This window comes from Medicago truncatula, chromosome 7 (genome assembly GCF_003473485.1).
Source record: "Medicago truncatula cultivar Jemalong A17 chromosome 7, MtrunA17r5.0-ANR, whole genome shotgun sequence".
Taxonomy (NCBI): domain Eukaryota; kingdom Viridiplantae; phylum Streptophyta; class Magnoliopsida; order Fabales; family Fabaceae; genus Medicago; species Medicago truncatula.
In genome coordinates, this window is record NC_053048.1 from 49719676 (window position 1) to 49738924 (window position 19249).

At 32.7% G+C, this 19249-nt stretch overlaps 2 protein-coding genes across 4 annotated transcripts; both read left to right on the forward strand.

The window, feature by feature from the left end:
• The first annotated feature begins 1566 nt into the window (after positions 1-1566).
• Positions 1567-12206, forward strand: LOC25499418 (uncharacterized). Of its 2 annotated transcripts, XM_013594678.3 has the most exons (18): positions 1570-1851; positions 2045-2534; positions 3378-3469; positions 5001-5135; positions 5294-5687; positions 6098-6216; positions 6316-6388; positions 6471-6691; positions 6773-6814; positions 7918-8005; positions 8239-8430; positions 8827-8924; positions 9045-9087; positions 10295-10441; positions 10871-10996; positions 11142-11312; positions 11548-11607; positions 11712-12206. In XM_013594678.3, exons 1-18 carry the CDS (start codon positions 1811-1813, stop codon positions 11823-11825), a joined length of 2646 nt encoding a protein of 881 aa, XP_013450132.1. In that variant the 5' UTR covers positions 1570-1810; the 3' UTR covers positions 11826-12206. The 2 variants fall into 2 exon arrangements, with proteins under 2 accessions (XP_013450135.2, XP_013450132.1); XM_013594681.3 differs by lacking the exons at positions 11548-11607; positions 11712-12206 and having other exon boundaries at positions 1567-1851; positions 10871-11038; positions 11142-11283.
• A 2328-nt stretch (positions 12207-14534) lies between these two features.
• On the forward strand, positions 14535-19249 carry LOC25499419 (uncharacterized). Of its 2 annotated transcripts, XM_013594682.3 has the most exons (5): positions 14535-14805; positions 15915-16096; positions 17654-17819; positions 17901-18060; positions 18769-19249. In XM_013594682.3, exons 3-5 carry the CDS (start codon positions 17670-17672, stop codon positions 18960-18962), a joined length of 504 nt encoding a protein of 167 aa, XP_013450136.1. In that variant the 5' UTR covers positions 14535-14805; positions 15915-16096; positions 17654-17669; the 3' UTR covers positions 18963-19249. The 2 variants fall into 2 exon arrangements, with proteins under 2 accessions (XP_013450136.1, XP_024625407.1); XM_024769639.2 differs by lacking the exon at positions 15915-16096 and having other exon boundaries at positions 14538-14805.

Here is a 19249-nt window from a genome sequence, read left to right on the forward strand (position 1 = left end):
TAATATAACCGCTCACGTTCCTCTTAAAAAAACAAAACAAAACAAATTGCTCACGTTTTAGCATTCAGCAATAGTATACATGGCTTTTTAATTTTTCTTGTTCAATTTTTTTTTACCTCACTCTTAATTCGTATAATAAATAAGACTGGTGCTAGTCATACCTCAAAAAAAACTAGTTACACCCAAATTTATTTAAAATTTTACAATAATACCAAAATTGTCCTCTTTATGTAAATTTTTAAAAATTCATCTTTTATGATCATTCTGAACCCTTACCCCCTTTCATCCACAAATCACGCAACAAATATCTGAATCAACATCTTTGTTATTGATCTGTAATATATTCATAAATGTTAGTGAATTTCATGAATTTCATTTTCAATGAGTTTATATTTGTTTATTGTTTGTTTTGGTATGAGATATGTTCAATTTAGGTTAGTGTAAATTAAGTTTGCTTATGTTCAATTTAGGTTAATGTAAATTTAGTTTACTTATGTCAATGTAAATTAAGTTTACTTATTATGTTTAATCTAGGTTAATATAAATTTAGTTTACTTTACGTTCAATCTAGGTTAGTGTAAATTCAGTTTACATGTATATAAGAGGTTAGTGTAAACTCAGTTTACTCAATCTAGGTTAATGCAAATTAAGTTTACTTATTCAATCTAGGTTAATGTAAATTCAGTTTACTTATTCAATCTAGGTTAATGTAAATTCAGTTTACTTATGTTCAATCTAGGTTAATGTAAATTCAGTTTACTTATGTTTAATTTAGGTTAATGTAAATTTAGTTTACTTATGTCAATGTAAATTAAGTTTACTTATGTTCAATTTAGGTTAATGTAAATTTAGTTTACTTATGTTCAATCTAGGTTAATGTAAATTTAGTTTACTTACGTTCAATCTAGATATAAAAGGTTATTGTAAATTCAGTTTACTCAATCTAGGTTAATGTAAATTAAGTTTACTTATGTTCAGTGAATGTAAATTCAGTTTACTTATTCAATTTAGGTTAATGTAAATTTAGTTTACTTATGTTCAATGTAAATTAAGTTTACTTATGTTCAATTTAGGTTAATGTAAATTTAGTTTACTTATGTTCAACTTAGGGGTATATTAGTCATTATGGGGTGTAACTTGTTTTTTTTTGGGGTGTGACTAGCACCAGTCAATAAATAATTATATATAAAATTTACCATAAATAGTGAAGCAAGTTTAGTTAAATAAGATTTATAAAAAAAGTTTTGTTAAATAAAAAATGTCAATTAAAATAATTTGAAATAAATTTAAATATTTAAAAAGAAAAACATTAAGTAATAAAAATTATATATGAGTTATAAAAAAAATTAAACAAACATGTTATTTTATATTTATCAGCCACTTCAGCAGTTAATTTTACCAAACACTTTTAATTTTAATAAATTAACTTTTCAGCTATAAGCTACCAGCTATTAGCCATCAACTATAAGCTAGCTTATCAGCTAATAGCTTATTTTTACCAAACATACCCTTATTTAATCACAAGTATTTAGGCACAGACAATCACAATGATGCACTTGTTAGAAGACCCGCTCCTACTATGATATTATCTCCGTCTGGAATGGGAGTGCGTCTTCTGTGTGATATATTTGTCCTCCACGTATGTACATTTCCATTTCCATTCTCATATGGATAAAATCCACTTGTGCCACGTCACCTCTCATTCTGTTTCTATTCTTTCCATTCCATTTTCTTTCTTCCAATCTTTCCCTCTTCTCCGTTTTCTTTGCGAATCTGAAAATTTCCCTCCAATTTTCCTTCTCCTTCATTCATGGCGGTTAAACTACGCCACAACAATTTTCCAACGTCAAGGTAATAATTAACTATATCTCTCTCTTTTTTGATTCTGTTCTGATGAATAATTGCAACTGAAAAGTACACAAATCAAGAATTTGTGTTCTTGGAAGAATTCACGCTATTTGTTTTCATTCTATTCAGCTTAGTTCTTGTTGCATAAAATTCTGATTCTGCGCGTATTTGTTTTTGATTGAATTTCTTTCAACAGTTCGTCGAATTCTTGGTTTTCGAAAGATCAACGCAATGCAGACACAAAGGTGTTGAGCTTACACTGCCATTTACTAAACGAAGGAAGAAGTTTGAAAAAGCGACGTTTAACGCATCATGCTTTGTTTTGGAATTTGACTAGTGATAATGTTTTGGTGGATTATAGAAATTTTTCTTTGAAATTTTATAGACCTAAAAGAAAGGTAAAGAATCTGTTATTTGTATCTTCCGATGAAGGCGTTAGTGTTAATGAGGACTCTGATGGTAGCAGCACTAGTAATAATACGGACCTTGAGAAAATGAGGGTGAAATTGAATAGGCCATTGGTCGAAGATGATTTCTGTGACAGGCTTCTGCAATGTTTATATGATGCTGCTAGGGTCTTTGAGTTGGAAATTAAAGAGCAGAACTCGCTCTCAAGACAATCTTGGTTTTCAATAGCTTGGTTTGGCGTAGACCGAATTGCGTGGGAGAAGACACTGTCATATCAGGTAAATTCAGAACTATTAGTTGATAATTATTATTTGGGATATTTTGTGTGAATTGTATGAAATGCATTTCTGAATAGGAAATCTTGACATTTTCGCATGTGAGATTTGATATATATACAAAATTATGTATACATGCTAGATGAATAATAATAGGAAGAAGTGTTGCTACTTGCTGTAGGTTATACTAGCCTATATTGGTGTTCTGAGACACACTTACATTGACCTATTGAAACATTCAAACATAGTTATGATTATTTGAAGAAGCTTTCCATAATTAGACTCATTTTATAGATATGGAAGATTGATGAGTACGACCCTCCAAAACTTTAAAGTCACTAACTTGTTTGTTTTTCATTGGCTGGAGTTTTTTCGTGCCTTCGTACATGTTTATAAGAAGGCATGTTACATGTCTATGTTTTGAAGCAATGCTTAAGTTGACATCATTGCTTCTGTTGTATATTCAGACTAACAAGTTTAATAATTATCCAATTACCTAGATAGTTTTGCTAAGGCTCCCAAAGAACTGTTATTGATACTCAAGCTCTGACTACAGCTTTGGGTAAATTAGCACATTTTCTGTGTTTTTACTTTTTGAGATCTGGAATCATCTGTAGATTTGAAATATAATCCAAATGTTGATAATTTATATCGTTGGCGCTAAATCGTATCTTGCTGACGCATAGATGTATTCTTCTGTGGTAAACCTGCCCTTGCTATTAGAACTGACACCATCCTTTTCCCAGCTTTACCATTCATCATATTCAATTGGACTCATTATTTCCACATTTTCCAATAATTTAATTTTATGCAAAACTGAGAATCAAGTTGAATTAATTCTCTCAGGCTGCTGTGTACTCCCTGTTGCAAGCTGCAAGTGAATTTTCATCCCAAAGTGATGGTAAAGACAAAAATGTCAATGTGTTTGTCCAAAGGAGGTAGCATGTTGTTCGTGTTTTGGTTGGTTTTTTTTAATCAGTTTCTTTCCGATTACTCAGAAAAAAATGTAATAATTTTCTCAGAAGGATTTAGAAATACAAAACTTGTCATTAATTGTGCAAAACACTTCTTCCTTTTATTGAATTATACCTTATTATGTGAAGATCATTTTTTGGGGCTGTTTCTCAAATTTTATGATAAGATAAAGTTATTGGCTGGCACAAGTGTTTTTTTATATTACTTATCACATCTTTAACATACGAAAGAACCTTTTGGGTTTGAACCATGGACAGCACATAGGCCAGCCTATCTTTCGTTCAACTTCAACCTTTGATTAAAATATTAAGTGAAGTAAGGATTGATATTGAACTTGATACCACTTGGCTGTAAATGTGCTGATATGATGCTATGGACCAACTTTGCCAAAAGCCAAAACTGGTAGGTGAAGGAACACACACAATTTCATTACATCTCTAGCAATGTATTTGAAATTTGTTATTTTTTAATACCCCATTTCAAATTATTTGTTGTTTAAGGTTTTTTCACATGAATTAAGAAAATCAATTAATAACTTCACGATTGGAACAATTTTACTAAAGTGTCCTTATTACCTGTTGGAGAATCAGTCATTGTCATTTTCATAAATGTATAATGGAATTAAGCTTGGAAGTGATGCAGATAGTAATTATTTGAGGAGTAAATTGGGAGAAAAAATCAGTACTACATTGAAACAATTGAATGATACCCAAGGTAAAACTGTGCCGAATCTCTATGACATGGACCAATTCTCTGAAACAAGAATTAATTTGAAATGGAGAGAGTATTATGATTAGATAGATCGATAGAAAGTGAAAGAAAATATCCGAGAGGAGGAGAGATAGTAAGAACTCTCTCTGGATCAAAAAATGACTAAACGAGCAATTTAGTTATTCTGTTATAAGGACACAACAGTTTAGAACAGAATGTGCTGACTCAGATAACATACCAACTGTTATTAAATTTTTATAAATGCTACCCTGACAGATAAGCAAGCTATAGACTACCAGTACATACATGCTGTAGTAAAGAGAATGCGTACTAATACTAGCAATACTCTAATACTTCTTAAATTAATGGTTTTATGTTTTATGAGAAGTGTCTGTTATACAGTTTGCGTGCATTTTGATGTTAAACTCTGGTCTGAAATATATACTCTTTTGTTTCCCAATTGAAATATGATTTTCATCAAATGCTATGAGAACCAGCTTGTTTGAGTTTAGGATCTTGTGTTTATGGTAGATACTAGATACTTGTGTTGTACTTTTCATAAGAAAATTATGTGTCATATGGAGGAATTCTGACACACCCGTACAAAAAATGGTCGTGTACTTGAAAACTAGTTTGACTGCCTGTTGATCTTTTTGACATACTGGCTATTTCATTTACTAATTCTCTTGTTTCTTTTCTATCCTCCTTTGTTCCTTTTAGTTTTGATATTTTATTTTCCTCCATCTTTTGGGCTTAGACTTTTTAAATGATGTATTGATCCAGTTTACTTCGGCTTTCGGCTCCACTGGAGAGTATAATTAGAGAAAAATTATCAGCAAAACAGCCCAAAGCATACGAGTGGTTTTGGTCCAAGCAAGTTCCAGCTGTAGTGGCTTCCTTCATTAATAAGTTTGAAGGGTATGCATACTTTCCTGCAGCAATAGCATTGTATTCCATCTTAAAATTGGTTTATATTGAAATATTTTCTTTCCTTAGTTAATTTTCCTTCATCTTTCATCCTTCATATGTATTTTCTTAAAGATAAATGCAAAAATAATCTTCAATGGATTTCCCAGGTCCAGAAAAAATATGGGTGGGGGTTTAAGCAGTGCAAGTGATGTATCACTTCTTATGCTTGCACTAACAAGCTTTGCTGTAATCATTAAAGTTGGTCCGGCAAAACTTTCTTGTTCACAGTTCTCTTCCATGAGCACAGTGATAACCGGTAGTTTGATGGACTTGCTGGTTGATTTAATTCCTATAAGCCAAGCCTATAGTTCTGTTAGGGATGCTGGTCTGTGCAGAGAATTTCTTGTTCATTTTGGTCCTCGAGCTGCATCATGCAGAGGTAAAATTGAGCAAGGTCCACCAGAGATTGTTTTCTGGGTAAACATTTCTCAGAGGCAGCTACAAAAAGTTATCGATAAGGAGAGAATATGGTCAAAACTGACAACATCTGAAAGTATAGAGGTTAGTTCTGTGAAATTTTAAAGTCAACTTTTTTCCTTCTAAGAAGAGGATACTCTATGGAATCTAGTAAATCATATTCAGTTGAAATGACTACACATATTTAAACTACTGTTGTGCCTGAAATGCATTATTCTACTGTTTGACTGATGTGGTTTTGATATTCTGTTCTTGACTTGTTTAATTGTATTGACATCTGTAATTTTGTTATGCGTTGGTGGGATCTGAAACTGTAAAGTAGTTTTTAACATCTAGAAATAGTTCCTCTCCATGTCAAAAAATTATTTAATATAAATAAAATAAAAGGAATTGAGAAATGAGTTACATGATGCTGGTAGAGGTCGTAATCCTTTTCTGTTCATGTATATAATTTGTTATAAGTAAAGCTTCTATTTATAGTTTGCATAATGCAGGTTTTGGAGAAAGATTTAGCAATATTTGGGTTCTTTATTGCATTAGGCAGAAGTACACGGTCCTTTCTTTTATCAAACGGTTTCGATACTCTAGATGATCCAGTTGAAGATTTTATAAGGTGCAACTTCTGTTATATGATATTCGTTTCTCTTAAATCGGTTTTGATTTTCATGATTTCTTATTTGTATTTGTTGATCCATATCGCCTTTTGTTACAGGTATCTTATTGTAGGAAGTGTTTTATATTACCCTGAGCTCTCATCCATAAGTTCATATCAGTTGTATGTGGAGGTTAGTATGTATGGTAATTCCATCTGACAGATGTGCTCCATTAATCAGTTATGTGGACTATTAAATCCTTTCGACTTTGCAGGTGGTTTGTGAAGAGTTGGACTGGCTTCCTTTTTATCCTGGAATCACCAGCACTACAAAACAACTACATGTGCATAAAAGTAAACAAGAAGGTCCACCAAATGCTGAAGCAGTGCCCCAAGCACTAGATGTTTGCTCTCATTGGATGCAAAGCTTTATAAAATACAGTACATGGCTAGAGAACCCTTCTAATGCGAAAGCAGCTAGATATTTGTCAATAGGGTAACTACACCAATCTCAATTGTTGTTTGGTTATATGTCAGTTTTTTCATTTAAATTCTTACAAGTATTACCTTATGTTAGGCACAAGAAGTTGTTGGAGTGCATGGAAGTTAGGATGCTAAAGTAAGCTATCAGTGAAATCAATTCATATATTCTGTTTTATGCACTCTGATTGTTATCTGTTACAAGTACTCATTATTTAAAACCAGGGTTTAATGCTCATAATAAACTATGTATGTTTTAAAGCAAAAATAAAAACTGAAACTGGTGTTAGAACAGTCGACGCAGATTGGTGTATTAACTAATTCATAATTAGTTGCATATGATATGCATCTGTCAGCCATGCAATATGAATCTTGAAGTAGTAGCTCAAATTAAGTTTGGGTAGATTGTTCGCTGTGAATGGTGGTTTGTGTTTTTAGGTATCTGGTTTCAAATGCAACAAACTTGGGGATTTGCTCAACTTTATTTTGGATTTCGCAATAGACATTTCATTGCTTGTGAAATTTATTATATTACTAGATTTTATGATACACAAATTTTGTGAGGGATAACTTGCTCCCAGAAAATTACTTAATAAAGAATGTTGCATGTAGTCACTCTTCAAATGAATCTGGAACATATACCCTGCTGATTGGTTCTGATTCCAATTATTAATATTTTTCATATTTAGCATGCTTTTTAGTGCTATGAACTTAATCTTATCACTTATGTGTGTAAATTGTTATCATATTCAGCGTAGCTGTGAATCTGGCGTCTTAACAGTATGCAGTTGCATCTTGGCTAGATCCTAGAGAACCCTTTAGGAAATAAAATTAGAGATTGTTCCAAGCGGTGTTGCATTTTATCTCCAACACAATCATTATGTGGTTGCTATATAAGTAACCTGTTATTAATGGAGACATTGATTCATTTGCTAGAAAAATAAATCCCATCCAATGGATATGGGTTGAACTATGGTGCAAGAAGCATCCTATTTCTCCCAAAGTGCTAGTTTTTCATGCAGCCCTCATACCCATGTAAACTTGCGAGTTTAGATTTTTCCAAACTATTTGTCTCGTTGTTTCAACAACTTTGTTGAAATATTATACTTTTCTCTTTATAGGATTTACTGAAATTTGAGAGGCAATATTGATGCATACCCAATTTTAATACAAATATTTGATTATTTAAAAACTGTTTCTCAAAATTGTCTGGAATACTTAGGTTTGTGAAATGTGATGCAGAGATAAGACATTGGAGATTAGTGCCAACAGAACAGTTGAGAGATCTACAGTTCACTCAAGTGCAAAAGTGTCGGATTCTTTTGCTGAGGTTGAGTTCTCATTTTCAAAATTTGAATTCCAGCAAAATGATACAAGTTTGTTAAATTAGTAGTTTCCTAGAGTAGCAAGGTTATGCGTTTATTTTTCTGTCCTTTTTGTTTCAGTTTTTGAATAAATTAAGTGTCAACATTCTATTAATATTCTTACTTCATACTCCATTGGATGAACTTTTTGTTTTTATATTTCTTAAGCTGTGTCCTAATGCTGTTCGTTATTTTTCAGGCTTTAAAAAGTGTGGAGGAAGTTGTGCCAAGACTGGAGAATTTTCTTCAAGAGTTGTATGCATCAAGCGCTAGTTCTGGAAAAGAGCATCTGAAAGCAGCCTATTCTGTTCTGGAAAAAATACGGAAGCTCAAAAAAGAAGCTGAATTCTTGGAGGCATCTTTCAGAGCAAAAGCAGATTCTCTACAAGAAGTATGTCTTCATCTCTTCCGCCCCCTTTATCATCTCCTTGGAAATGACCATTATAGTTAATGTTGCTGTGATCACTTTGACTCTCACAGCCGTCCAATTTACAGTTCCATGTCTTTTGCTTATTTCCCTGAATTGGCTTTAAAAACTTATTGAATTTAACTTGTATGCTGGAGTAAAATAATTTGCTTCTTTATATGCCACTTAAGGTGTCCCGGTAATTTTCTTTTTCAAAATAATGAAGTGTTACTGCTATGAGTTATACTAAATTTTATAATTTCTTTGCAAAGAATTTAATCATGGTCTCGCTTGACTTGCATTTATCCCAGCAGTCGCTTATTTGAGTTTTGAGTATCTTTGTATTTTGTTATGGATAGCATTTTGGTTATATTCACTCAGGGAGTTGACGTTGGTCAGTCCCACAATCCAGTTGGTGCGAAGGAAGAGTATTTTAAAGCGAAGAGCAGAAAGAATGCTAATGTGGATAGAAGGAAAAAGTATGAAACTTTTATAACAAAATATTGTTTTATTCATTATTTGATTTCTAAAAAATCACAATTGCTGGCTATTGCTTTTTTTATTATTATTTATGTTTATATTAAATGTGTCCTTTTCAGACTCATCGGTAAATCTCAGGGGTTCAGAAAGGATTTTGTACAGGTTGTCACCAGAAAGCCTCATATGGATGTCTATATATGCATAATCTTTGCCTTGATTTGATGATTCTGATTTGATTTTAATGCCTTTGGTTTGCTTTTATTGTGCTGAATACCTTTAGTGCAATAGCTGGCTGTCTATTTGGTTTTCCTGTTATTGTGTTAAATAAGTATTATGAGAAGGTGTTTGATAATCTGGCGGTACTGTTATTTGTTTTCATTGTCTAATAGTAACTCCAAAATTATTGAATTTAGTATGTAAAATTGAACATTTGTTTGCTGGCACAAAATCGATTATATTTGGTATTCTTTGTAAAGTTTAAGTGACAACTACATAGTTTGTTTCAGATACATGATTGGCTGTTTGAATAAGCAATTTTCATTTTTATGTGTGAAGAGGTTCTGTTAAGAGTGGGGAGCATTTTCCTTTGTTTGGTGCATGAAGCATTTTGCAGACATTTCTCCTATGGTATAAAAGTGCACCAAAAATATTATCATGATCATTTGTTAAAACTCATAAAGAGGGGGAAAATACATTTAGAACAATTCAAACATTTTTTTTTATGAAAGCATGTTGTTAAGGTAAAGAATAAAAGATAGTTAAAGTAGTTAGGGTTATTTAGGCTAGTTAGTTGGTTTAGAAGGTATATCGATTAGATAAATATGAGAAACAAGGATAGATGAATTCGTTTTGCAAACTTGACAGTTCTATATGAAAGGAGAAATCTTTTGTGAATTCACAGCCCTTGGAGTAGATTTCTCTCTCCTATTCTTAATCATTCGTTTGAAAAAATTATGCTTTTCTTTGGATTCTTTCTATCAATTTTTCATATCTGGTCTCTTTGTGATTGTAACAATCAGTGTGGCTGAAGACTATTCTAAAAAAGATTGACCATTTCCTGATTTTCAACTGCCTTTGTATTTGCTTACCCCTGACATTTCGACAAAAGAGAGTTGTTGTTTTGAATTAGTCATACAATAAACAGATTTATGTGACTGCTATATTATCAAAATCAGTTTTATACTGTCATGAGCTTATAATACCATTTAGTCTGCTTAGTTATATTAAAGTTGCATTGCCTAAAAATCTTCCAATATGGCGTTTCTCTTGTGCGCTTCACTTGGTTTGCAGATGATAATTATCTGTTCTAATTTATTAATGGATATTATGTTGAACGCCAAGTAATGTGGGATTTTGTACTTCTTTGAAGGACAATAATTTTCAACTGTCTACATCAAATGAAGGTATTGTGGACCCAGAATCCAGTGAAATCCACCGCTTTGAACACCTGAGAAGTGAGCTAACAGAACTTGAGAGACGGGTTCAAAGACGTGTTTATAAATCAGTGAAGGACGAGGTACATCTTAAATATTCAATGACAGTTACAAGTCACTAGTTTATGTAATTGTATTGGGCAAAAACTATTACCTTCAAATTTGACACATGCAATATTTAGTCTTGTTTACTGAATTGTAAGCCTGTAGCATACATATATTTTTTTTTTTAAGATTGAAGTTGAAAATAACTTATAAGGGACTGGAGATAAATTTTCCAAAAACTATCTTCTAGTTAGTTTCTCTTAATATAACTTCATATCTGCGAGTGATACAAACACATCAACTTATTTTATTTCTTACCGGACATGTGTTTCAAAATTTAACTTTGAAGGCATTCTTCTGCAACTTTTTAAAACTCAACTTGTCCTAGTTACTCATTGTAATTGATTACCTTGTTATAATCTATTTGTATTTTCTTTTAGTTTGAGCATTGAATATTACCTTTGCAGGAGTTGGGGCCTATGGATGATGGTGCTCGATATAGTGATGATGCTGGCGTTGTTCAGATGGTCCAGGTTCAGAAGGAAGGAAATATCATAAAAAAGTCTTTTAGCAAGCTAAAGGAAACAGGAACAGTATGACTTAGTCTTAAGACTTTGCTTTCCTGGAAGCCATATGTCGGTTTTGCATATGAATTCATCTGTATATGAATTCTTCTTAAGATATAATTGTTTCTTGCCTCTAACATCTGAGTTCTGACGTCTGCTACTCAATAAACAGGATGTTTGGCAAGGAACTCAACTTCTAGCTATTGACGCTGGTGCTGCGATGGGTTTACTTAGAAGAATCTTGATGAGAGATGAATTGACCGAGAAAGAGAAGAAGACACTTAGGAGAACCTTGACTGACATGGCTTCAGTTATTCCAATTGGAGTTTTAATGCTTCTTCCGGTGAGTTGTGCATGTTTTAACGCTTTAAGTTGGTCTAAACATGTTTCTGGTCTTTGGGAGTGATTTAGAGCTATAAAATAAAGAGAAAAGAGAAGAATGGAAAGCAATACAAAACTTCTTACTCTTTCATATACTTTTATTTGGTAGATTCTCTGTATCCGTTACATGTGGCTATTTTTCGTAGGCTTTTGGTGTAGTATAATGTTCTAAGTAGGGCAACATCAATTTCCTACAGGTTACCGCTGTTGGGCATGCAGCCATGTTGGCTGCTATTAAGAAGTATGTACCAGCTCTGGTATGTACCTTCTTATTTGTCTGCTTTTATGTTATATCTCCTATCCAGAAATTAATTCTCCAATCATGAAGTTGTAGGAGTATGATGTATCTTCTTTCTGGCAGATTCCATCGACTTATGCACCAGAAAGGTTGGATATCTTCAGGCAGCTTGAGAAAATTAAGCAAATGTCAACCATTGATGTGGGCTCAGATGACGAAGTAAATAAAGTTAATTGAGCAGAAGGAAAAGCGCACGCAGATCTTTTTTGTGGTATTGCCAGCAAAGTTATCATGCTTTGTGGGGTCTTATACAACTAGGGTTTAACATTCTTTATCAATTCCAATATTCTTGAAACAGATTTCTGTGTAGAGAAAGTCATTCCACGTGTCTGGTATTTCAGATGAGCACCAATTGAATACAGTTCTGCAGGGTCCAATACTTGGAAATATGGCCATCTTTCCTTTATCCTGACTATATCTGATGCTGAAAAACTGGAAATTTCCAGCTTCCATGTTTCATCTGTTAGATAATCAATCATATATGCATATTGTTTGGTTATTATATGGTTCCGTTTCGAACTGTTGTACTTTGCACAAGGTCCTTTTCTGGTTTCTGTATCCATGATTCCTTTTTTTTTTTTTTTTTGCTTTTGCCTGCATTCCACGTTCCATTTTGACTTAAAACCTAAACGAACACATTGTTGACACATTTTGACTTTTACGACGTCTCACAATTAGAAAAATTGTTTGTGCAATGAAGCAAGAGAAAGAAAAAAGAGAAGAAAAAAAAAGGAGGCAGAATTGTGCATGCATGCATGCAGTGAAGAAATTGGATCATCTGCAGCACTTTCTCTCCTGCACTCCCTGCTGCCCTTTTATGTTCCTATCTCTCACATGATTTCTCTCTCTCTCATTATTACTTCTTCCCTTTTTATTTATGATTTCTCTCTCCTCACACACAAAATCACAACAGCAGCACGTCCTGCCGCTGCAGAGGATCCATATCCGGATGAGAAAATAAAGTGCATGCGTCCGCATATTTGCATCTTAAAAATTGTTAATTTGTCAAAATCACAAACGAAGAACAAAACTTGTGGCCAAACCATAGCCATTTTCTTCAGTTTTTAACCAACCACCCATGTATGATTATATCTGCCCTTGATTGATTCATATCACTTCATATGTTATTCATTTGTGTTTATAAGAGAATTTTGCATATGTTCTCCCCTAAAAACCGATAAAAGAAGAGAATTTCGCAAAGGTGGGAGATCATCTCCATTTGACTGACAATATTTTCTTATATCAATAATAGACAATAGACAACGTCTCTTAATTCTTTATTTTTATTTAATGGTGTGATGTTATATCAATTATTTTAATGAATATGAAATTATATGAGTTGTCATATTTTGATTAAAAAGTTTTTTTTTGAAGGAAAAAAAGAGTTGTTATATTTTTTAATTGAAATGATAAAGTATCATTCGATATATATTTGAGTAAACTATCAAATTGGTCCCTGTCTTTGTAAGTGATTCTCAAATCAGTCTCCGACTCTATTAATATTTTAAAATAGTCAATGTCTTTGTCAAAAGTTTCTCAATTAAGTCCCTCGTCATATGAAAAAACATAGAAACATGAGTCTAATTGAGAAACTTTTGACAAAGACTTAGACTATTTTGAAATATTATCAAAAGTTTCTCAATTAGACTCATGTTTATTCACATGACGAGAAACTTAATTGAGAAACTTTCAATAAAGACAGACTATTTTGAAATATTAATGGAGTCGACGACTAATTTGAGAATCATTTACAAAAGACGATGACCAAATTGATGGTTTACTCATGCATATTTAAAATAATTACTCAAATTGATGAAACGACGTGGCAAAGACCTCATTTCATTCTAAGCTTCTAGCCCACTCTATAACATATACGAGTTCCGTCGTACTCCGCCTATCACCGACACAATCGAACCACTGCACTGAAGATTCATTTATGCAAGGTCCTTAAGAGCATCCACAATGGAGACCCTCAATCTTGAGGTCTTAAACGAGTCCAACATTGACACATTACTTTTTTATAATTTTTTAATAATAGTATTTAATAGGTATTCAATCACTTCAATAGAGACCCTCTAACAAAAGGTCTAAATGAGACCAACCAATAACTCTTTATCATTTACATTTCAACAAAAGTAATTCAACAATGATTATTTTATTAAAAAGTTGTGTGGGGTTCACTTAAGAATGGAGTCTTAAGTGAGATCCCCCAAATTTTTTCCCCACAATGGGGTACCTAATAGGTACCAGGTCTTAAATGGTTAAAATCTCACCATTGTGGATGGTCTAACAATCCTAAAGGAAGTATATTTTAGAGTTCAACTCAGAACATCTCAAACCTCTAATCTTTGGATGTGGTGAGTACAATAGTCCTTGAATATATCAATATTTCAAACTAATTATTGATTATGTACTCTATTAGTCAAATAGTCTCTGATGTTAAAATAGTTGACAAGAAACCTTTTTATATAGGCAAATTCTATGGTACATCTAATAATTTAAGTGCATTGGTACACCAAATTCTTAAATTAATAGTTAAATGAGTTATTTTTTGTAGGAAAAAAATATTTTCTATCACCTATAATTATAATAACTAAATCTTTTTTACCAAAAACGTCAACACAATAAAATTTGATTTTTCTGAATTCCTATTACTCATAATAGAGAATTTTGATTATTTTTTACAATAAAATGTAAAAAAATTTAGTATGATTTTTCTAAAAAATGAAATGATGTTTTTTCTTATAAAATGATATTTTCTAAAATATATATGTCAACAAACACCTATTTCTTTCATAAAAAATGATAGTTAATTTATAAAAATGTAAGCGAGAGTACCGGTACACCTTAATTTGCGGATGTACCGTAGAAGTTCCCATTTTATATAAGGACTAAATAAATATGTCTGTTAACAATGGCACATTCAAGTATCAAAATGAAAGTTATGTTTTTCTCAACATGACTGTTAATTCAATATGTCGTCTTGCACTATTTACACCAAAATGACTCTAGTATTTCTTATTCCTATTTTATTTTTTTCCAGTAATTTTCCCATCTCTGAACTGCGGGACAGTCCCTCTCTCGCCGTCGTCGACTCACCACCGTTACAGCACCGCCTACCATCTCCGTCAGAGAACGCACCGCCATCTATAGGAAGGTAACTCACATACCCTCTCTTTCGTTTTGTGATTTTCACGCTCATTCAATTCATGCTCAATGATTAGTTTATTGTTTGGAAAGTGCATTTTTTTAATGCTGAAATTATTGTGGTGGTGCTTGAGTTGTTGTTTCTGTTGATAGTGTTGATGGGTATAGAGTTATTGTTTTGGTATAGGATTGAGTTTTGTATGCAAGGTGTTTGTTGAAATGTTTCAATTAGTTTTCTTATGTTAATTTTGAGTATAGCATGTTTTTTAATTGTCGTAACGTGCTTGCAAGTAGATATTGTTTGTTGAGTGTGCATGATTTCTTGTTTGGTTGAGTAGAAGTTGATATCAAAAACTCACTTGGGTTGGCTTAGTGGTATTAGCTTGGTACATGGGAGTGTGCTCCTCCTCAAGGTCTCATGTTCGATTCTCCCTAGTGTCAATTTAGGTGGGCTAATTTAGCTTAAAAAAAAAAAAAGAAGTTGATATCAAAAACCTTTCAGAAAAAATAAAATAAAATTAGAGTTTGTTCGTTACAACTTTTTTTTTTTTACGAAAAAAATAATCACCTTTACAAATTTTCATCTGTTTGTTACAAATTTTCAAAAATTAACGAGAATCCGAAGAAAATCTAAAAACTACTTCGAATGAGTTGTTTTTAGGGTGCATTTGTTTCGGCTTCAAAAAAAATGATTAAAGAATATAGAGATTTGCAAGGTAAGGCGATAGGTTCATGATGGGTTACCCTACTCGGATCTTGCCCTGTTGAGAGCTTGATAGCATCGTGGTGTCCTTTTTAATGTTTTATAGGAAAGCATTTTCCACTACCTAGTCATGTTGTTAAGGTAAAGAATAATAGTTAAAGTAGTTAGGGTTATTTAGGCTAGTTAGTTGGTTTAGAAGGTATATCGATTAGATAAATACGAGAAACAAGGATAGATGAATTCGTTTTGCAAACTTGACAGTTCTATATGAAAGGAGAAATCTTTTGTGAATTGACAGCCCTTGGAGTAGATTTATCTCTCCTATTCTTAATCATTCGTTGGAAACAATTATGCTTTTCTTTGGATTCTTTCTATCAATTTTTCACATCTGGTCTCTTTGGGATTGTAACAATCAGTGTGGCTGAAGACTATTCTAAAAAAGATTGGCCATTTCCTGATTTTCAACTACCTTTGTATTTGCTTACCCCTGACATTTCGACAATCAAACCACCGCACTGAAGAGCGGTTACGCAGCGTCCTCCGGTGCAGTCACCATCGAGGTTCTTCCATTCTGCTTCCCCTCTGCTACGCACTTGAAGTGAGTTTATACTTTGAATTCAAAGTGTTAATCCTTTACCTTATGACATTACTGTGTAAATTTCATAATCCTACTCCAAGCATGTCTAATGAAGTGTGACCTACGGTTTGATGCACCGTTCACCATTCATTTCTTATTTTTATTAGTCTCCGATTACTTGAACTGATCTTATAATGTTCTAACTTCCAAATTGTATATATCAATTACTGATTATTTTCCTTTCAAAATCATGTCCTCTATAAATATTATGACAATCACTGTAATTAGAAGTACATAGCAGGCAATTTAGGCCAGTATTTGGTATATTCCGCAAGAATTGTCTTAGATTTGGAATATATTGCAGGTAATTTCAACTATCATTCTTTCGGTTGGCAATGTTAGGTTATTTCCACAAAGTTTATGAGTTTGTCTTATTTAGGTGATTTTGTTGAATTGAAATAACCCAACGTTACCAACAGAAAGAGTGATTATTGAAATTTGGGAGAAAAAAAACTAAGAGAGAAAAATTGATTGATTGTTAGCTAGGACCAAAGAGACAAGGCATGGATGAATCATGCTGGGTTTTATTGAGTACAACTTTACATATTATCTATTCAACTCACTAGGTTACTAGTTTTTTTTTTCTTTGTTCTTTTAATACTTTTCTTCATATTATTCTAGATAGTGGCCAAGGGTTGGGCAGCTCAACTGATTTGAGCTAAGGGTTAACGAGTTAGAGGTCCAGGGTTTAAGTCTTGGCAAGGAGAAAAAACTAACATATCAATCAACATACTAACATTTGCCCTTAAAAGAAAATTCTAGATAGTGGCTACTTTAGTGGTTTATAATTATGAATGTTAGATAATTCGATGACAGAGTCTTTCTCATAGGAAGTTGATTAACCATTTGGATTTTTTTTTGGTAGGACTATATATGTATATAGTTAGTAAGTCATTGTTGATGGAACTTTATAACCTTCATTGAGCTTATGAACTTTGTGATCTTAGAATGATACTGATAGTTTGAGTAAGGTTCTGATTTCTCTGCCAAAGAATTTTTTTTTGACACAACTTTGACTCTTTGGGCATAAATAAATTCTGGATTATTGTAGTTTTGTTAGTTTTGAACTTGCGTTGTAATCAAACTATAAAAGCAGTTTTGTTTAATTATGTTTAGAACTTATTTGTGAGCTTGTTATGTGAAAACCTAACTTGTTTAATTAGAATTTTGTGTCATGTTCATGGTTTTGAATTTGAAGAATGAGCTTGTGAAATCTTATTAATTTGTTGTGATTTTTAAGGTATAATATCAATATGTTTTTGTTATTCTTTTATAAATTTTGAACTTGATATGCTATGAACTTTTTAGTATTTGTAAAAAGAGATCAGGTGACGCGATCCATTGAAATTTACACTAATTTTAAAAAAATGGAAGATTAATTAATATAATTTAAACATGTTAAATGTTTTCTTATTTTATTCATTTAGTTTTAATATCATGGGTTTTTTTAAACATTGATTCAGTTGAGCCATAGTCCCATTTCCCCCTCTAACCATCTCACTGCTGTGATTCTGCTAGTTGCTAGTTTAGGGCAATGGGACGCGAACTTAAAGTGAGGGTTGTATGTAGGAAACTCTATGACTACGTCTGCTATGATCTCAAAGAAATTGCTTTTCCATCTTCCTTGCCCGATCCTCCAAACATTAAAAAGCGTCCTAAATTGACTTGGGAGCAGCGTATCTGGGTATGCCCTTCTTGATTTAGAATAAATGCTTCCCACTTTCATTCTGTCAAGTTAGTCTGTTTCCTCACGTTCAGTCTTCAGGTTTTGAAGAAAGCTACTAGGCTTTATGCTGCTAGCTGGGTTCGTGACATTGGGCCTGATCTTCGGCCAAACGATTATAAGACGGATGAAATGAACGATGAATCTAATGCTCAAAAGAAAACAGCTAAAGATAAAGAACTCTCAATAGTGGAGGAACTCGGTACCATCTCTTTCTCTGGTTTAATTCTGTTATGCCGTTTGGATTCAATAACTTCTTAAAATTATTGAAAAGTTATGACTTATGATTACCTATACTCTGTTTGTACTCAAGGATTCTTGTCTGAATTATTTAATCAAACCATATATGTCTCACACAAATCTAATACATACTGACATCAATAGAAATTAAGATTATGCTGAACGCCAAGTCAAAGATTACCCCCCTCCTCTGAGAGCCAAAAAAACTCTTCAATGAACATGAACAAAGAGTCAGGTCTTTTCATTAACTTGTATGTAATGGTTTTAAATTGCAGTCTGTGTTATTGCAATTGTTGTTGCAATGCTGAACGTTTTTGAAGTCTTCACAACACTAGGACTGCATTATCTGCTTTGTCCATAATTTTGCTCAATATCAAGGATTGCAATGTAATTGCAACAAAAACGACAACTGAAATCGTAATTAAAACCTTGTGTGCCACTCCTGGAGCACGGAGTTAAACTCCCAGTTCTTGCCATCAAAGCAAAACTCTGTTTTTAGATTTTATTGCTATGATGACTCTTGTGGTTTATAACCTCCCTCTCCTTTATATTTGTTTTTGGTTTTCATAACAATTTTTTCTGGTTATGTTTTCCTATCATTGCTTTGAATTGTAAGTTTGTTATGGTTGTATTGACCATCCATATGTATCTTTTAATGGGTAATATACAGCTATAGCTGCTAGAGGGGGAATGGAGACTCTCAGACCTGCTCTGCAGCGTCTATATATGACTAGAGCTTCTGCATACAGAGATGCTATGAAGAGTTTTATAGAGGGATACCTAGAGGGTGTTCAGCAAGTAAGGGAGAAGAAAGAAAATTCCAAAACTGAAGAAGATGCCGATGTATCAAAAAAATCAACTTGAATTTCTTCTCCTGCAGACCTGCCGGTCATCTAAAATCAAGCTGCAGCTTTGCAGAAAGTAGTGTCTGTCCCCATTCATTCAAGGGTTTGAATGTATATCACATTGAACAGATATAATTTGATGTTCTTAAATAATGTATTTGGGGTACTAAATATCATGTGGTAGAACTTGTTTTGTTTTGCAATTTTTTGTATTACAAAGTTTTAAGTTGTGTGCACTTATTTGTGATGTTAATAGTATATTTGTTCAGAAAATGGGAGCATTAGCATTAGTTGATGGCATGCTTA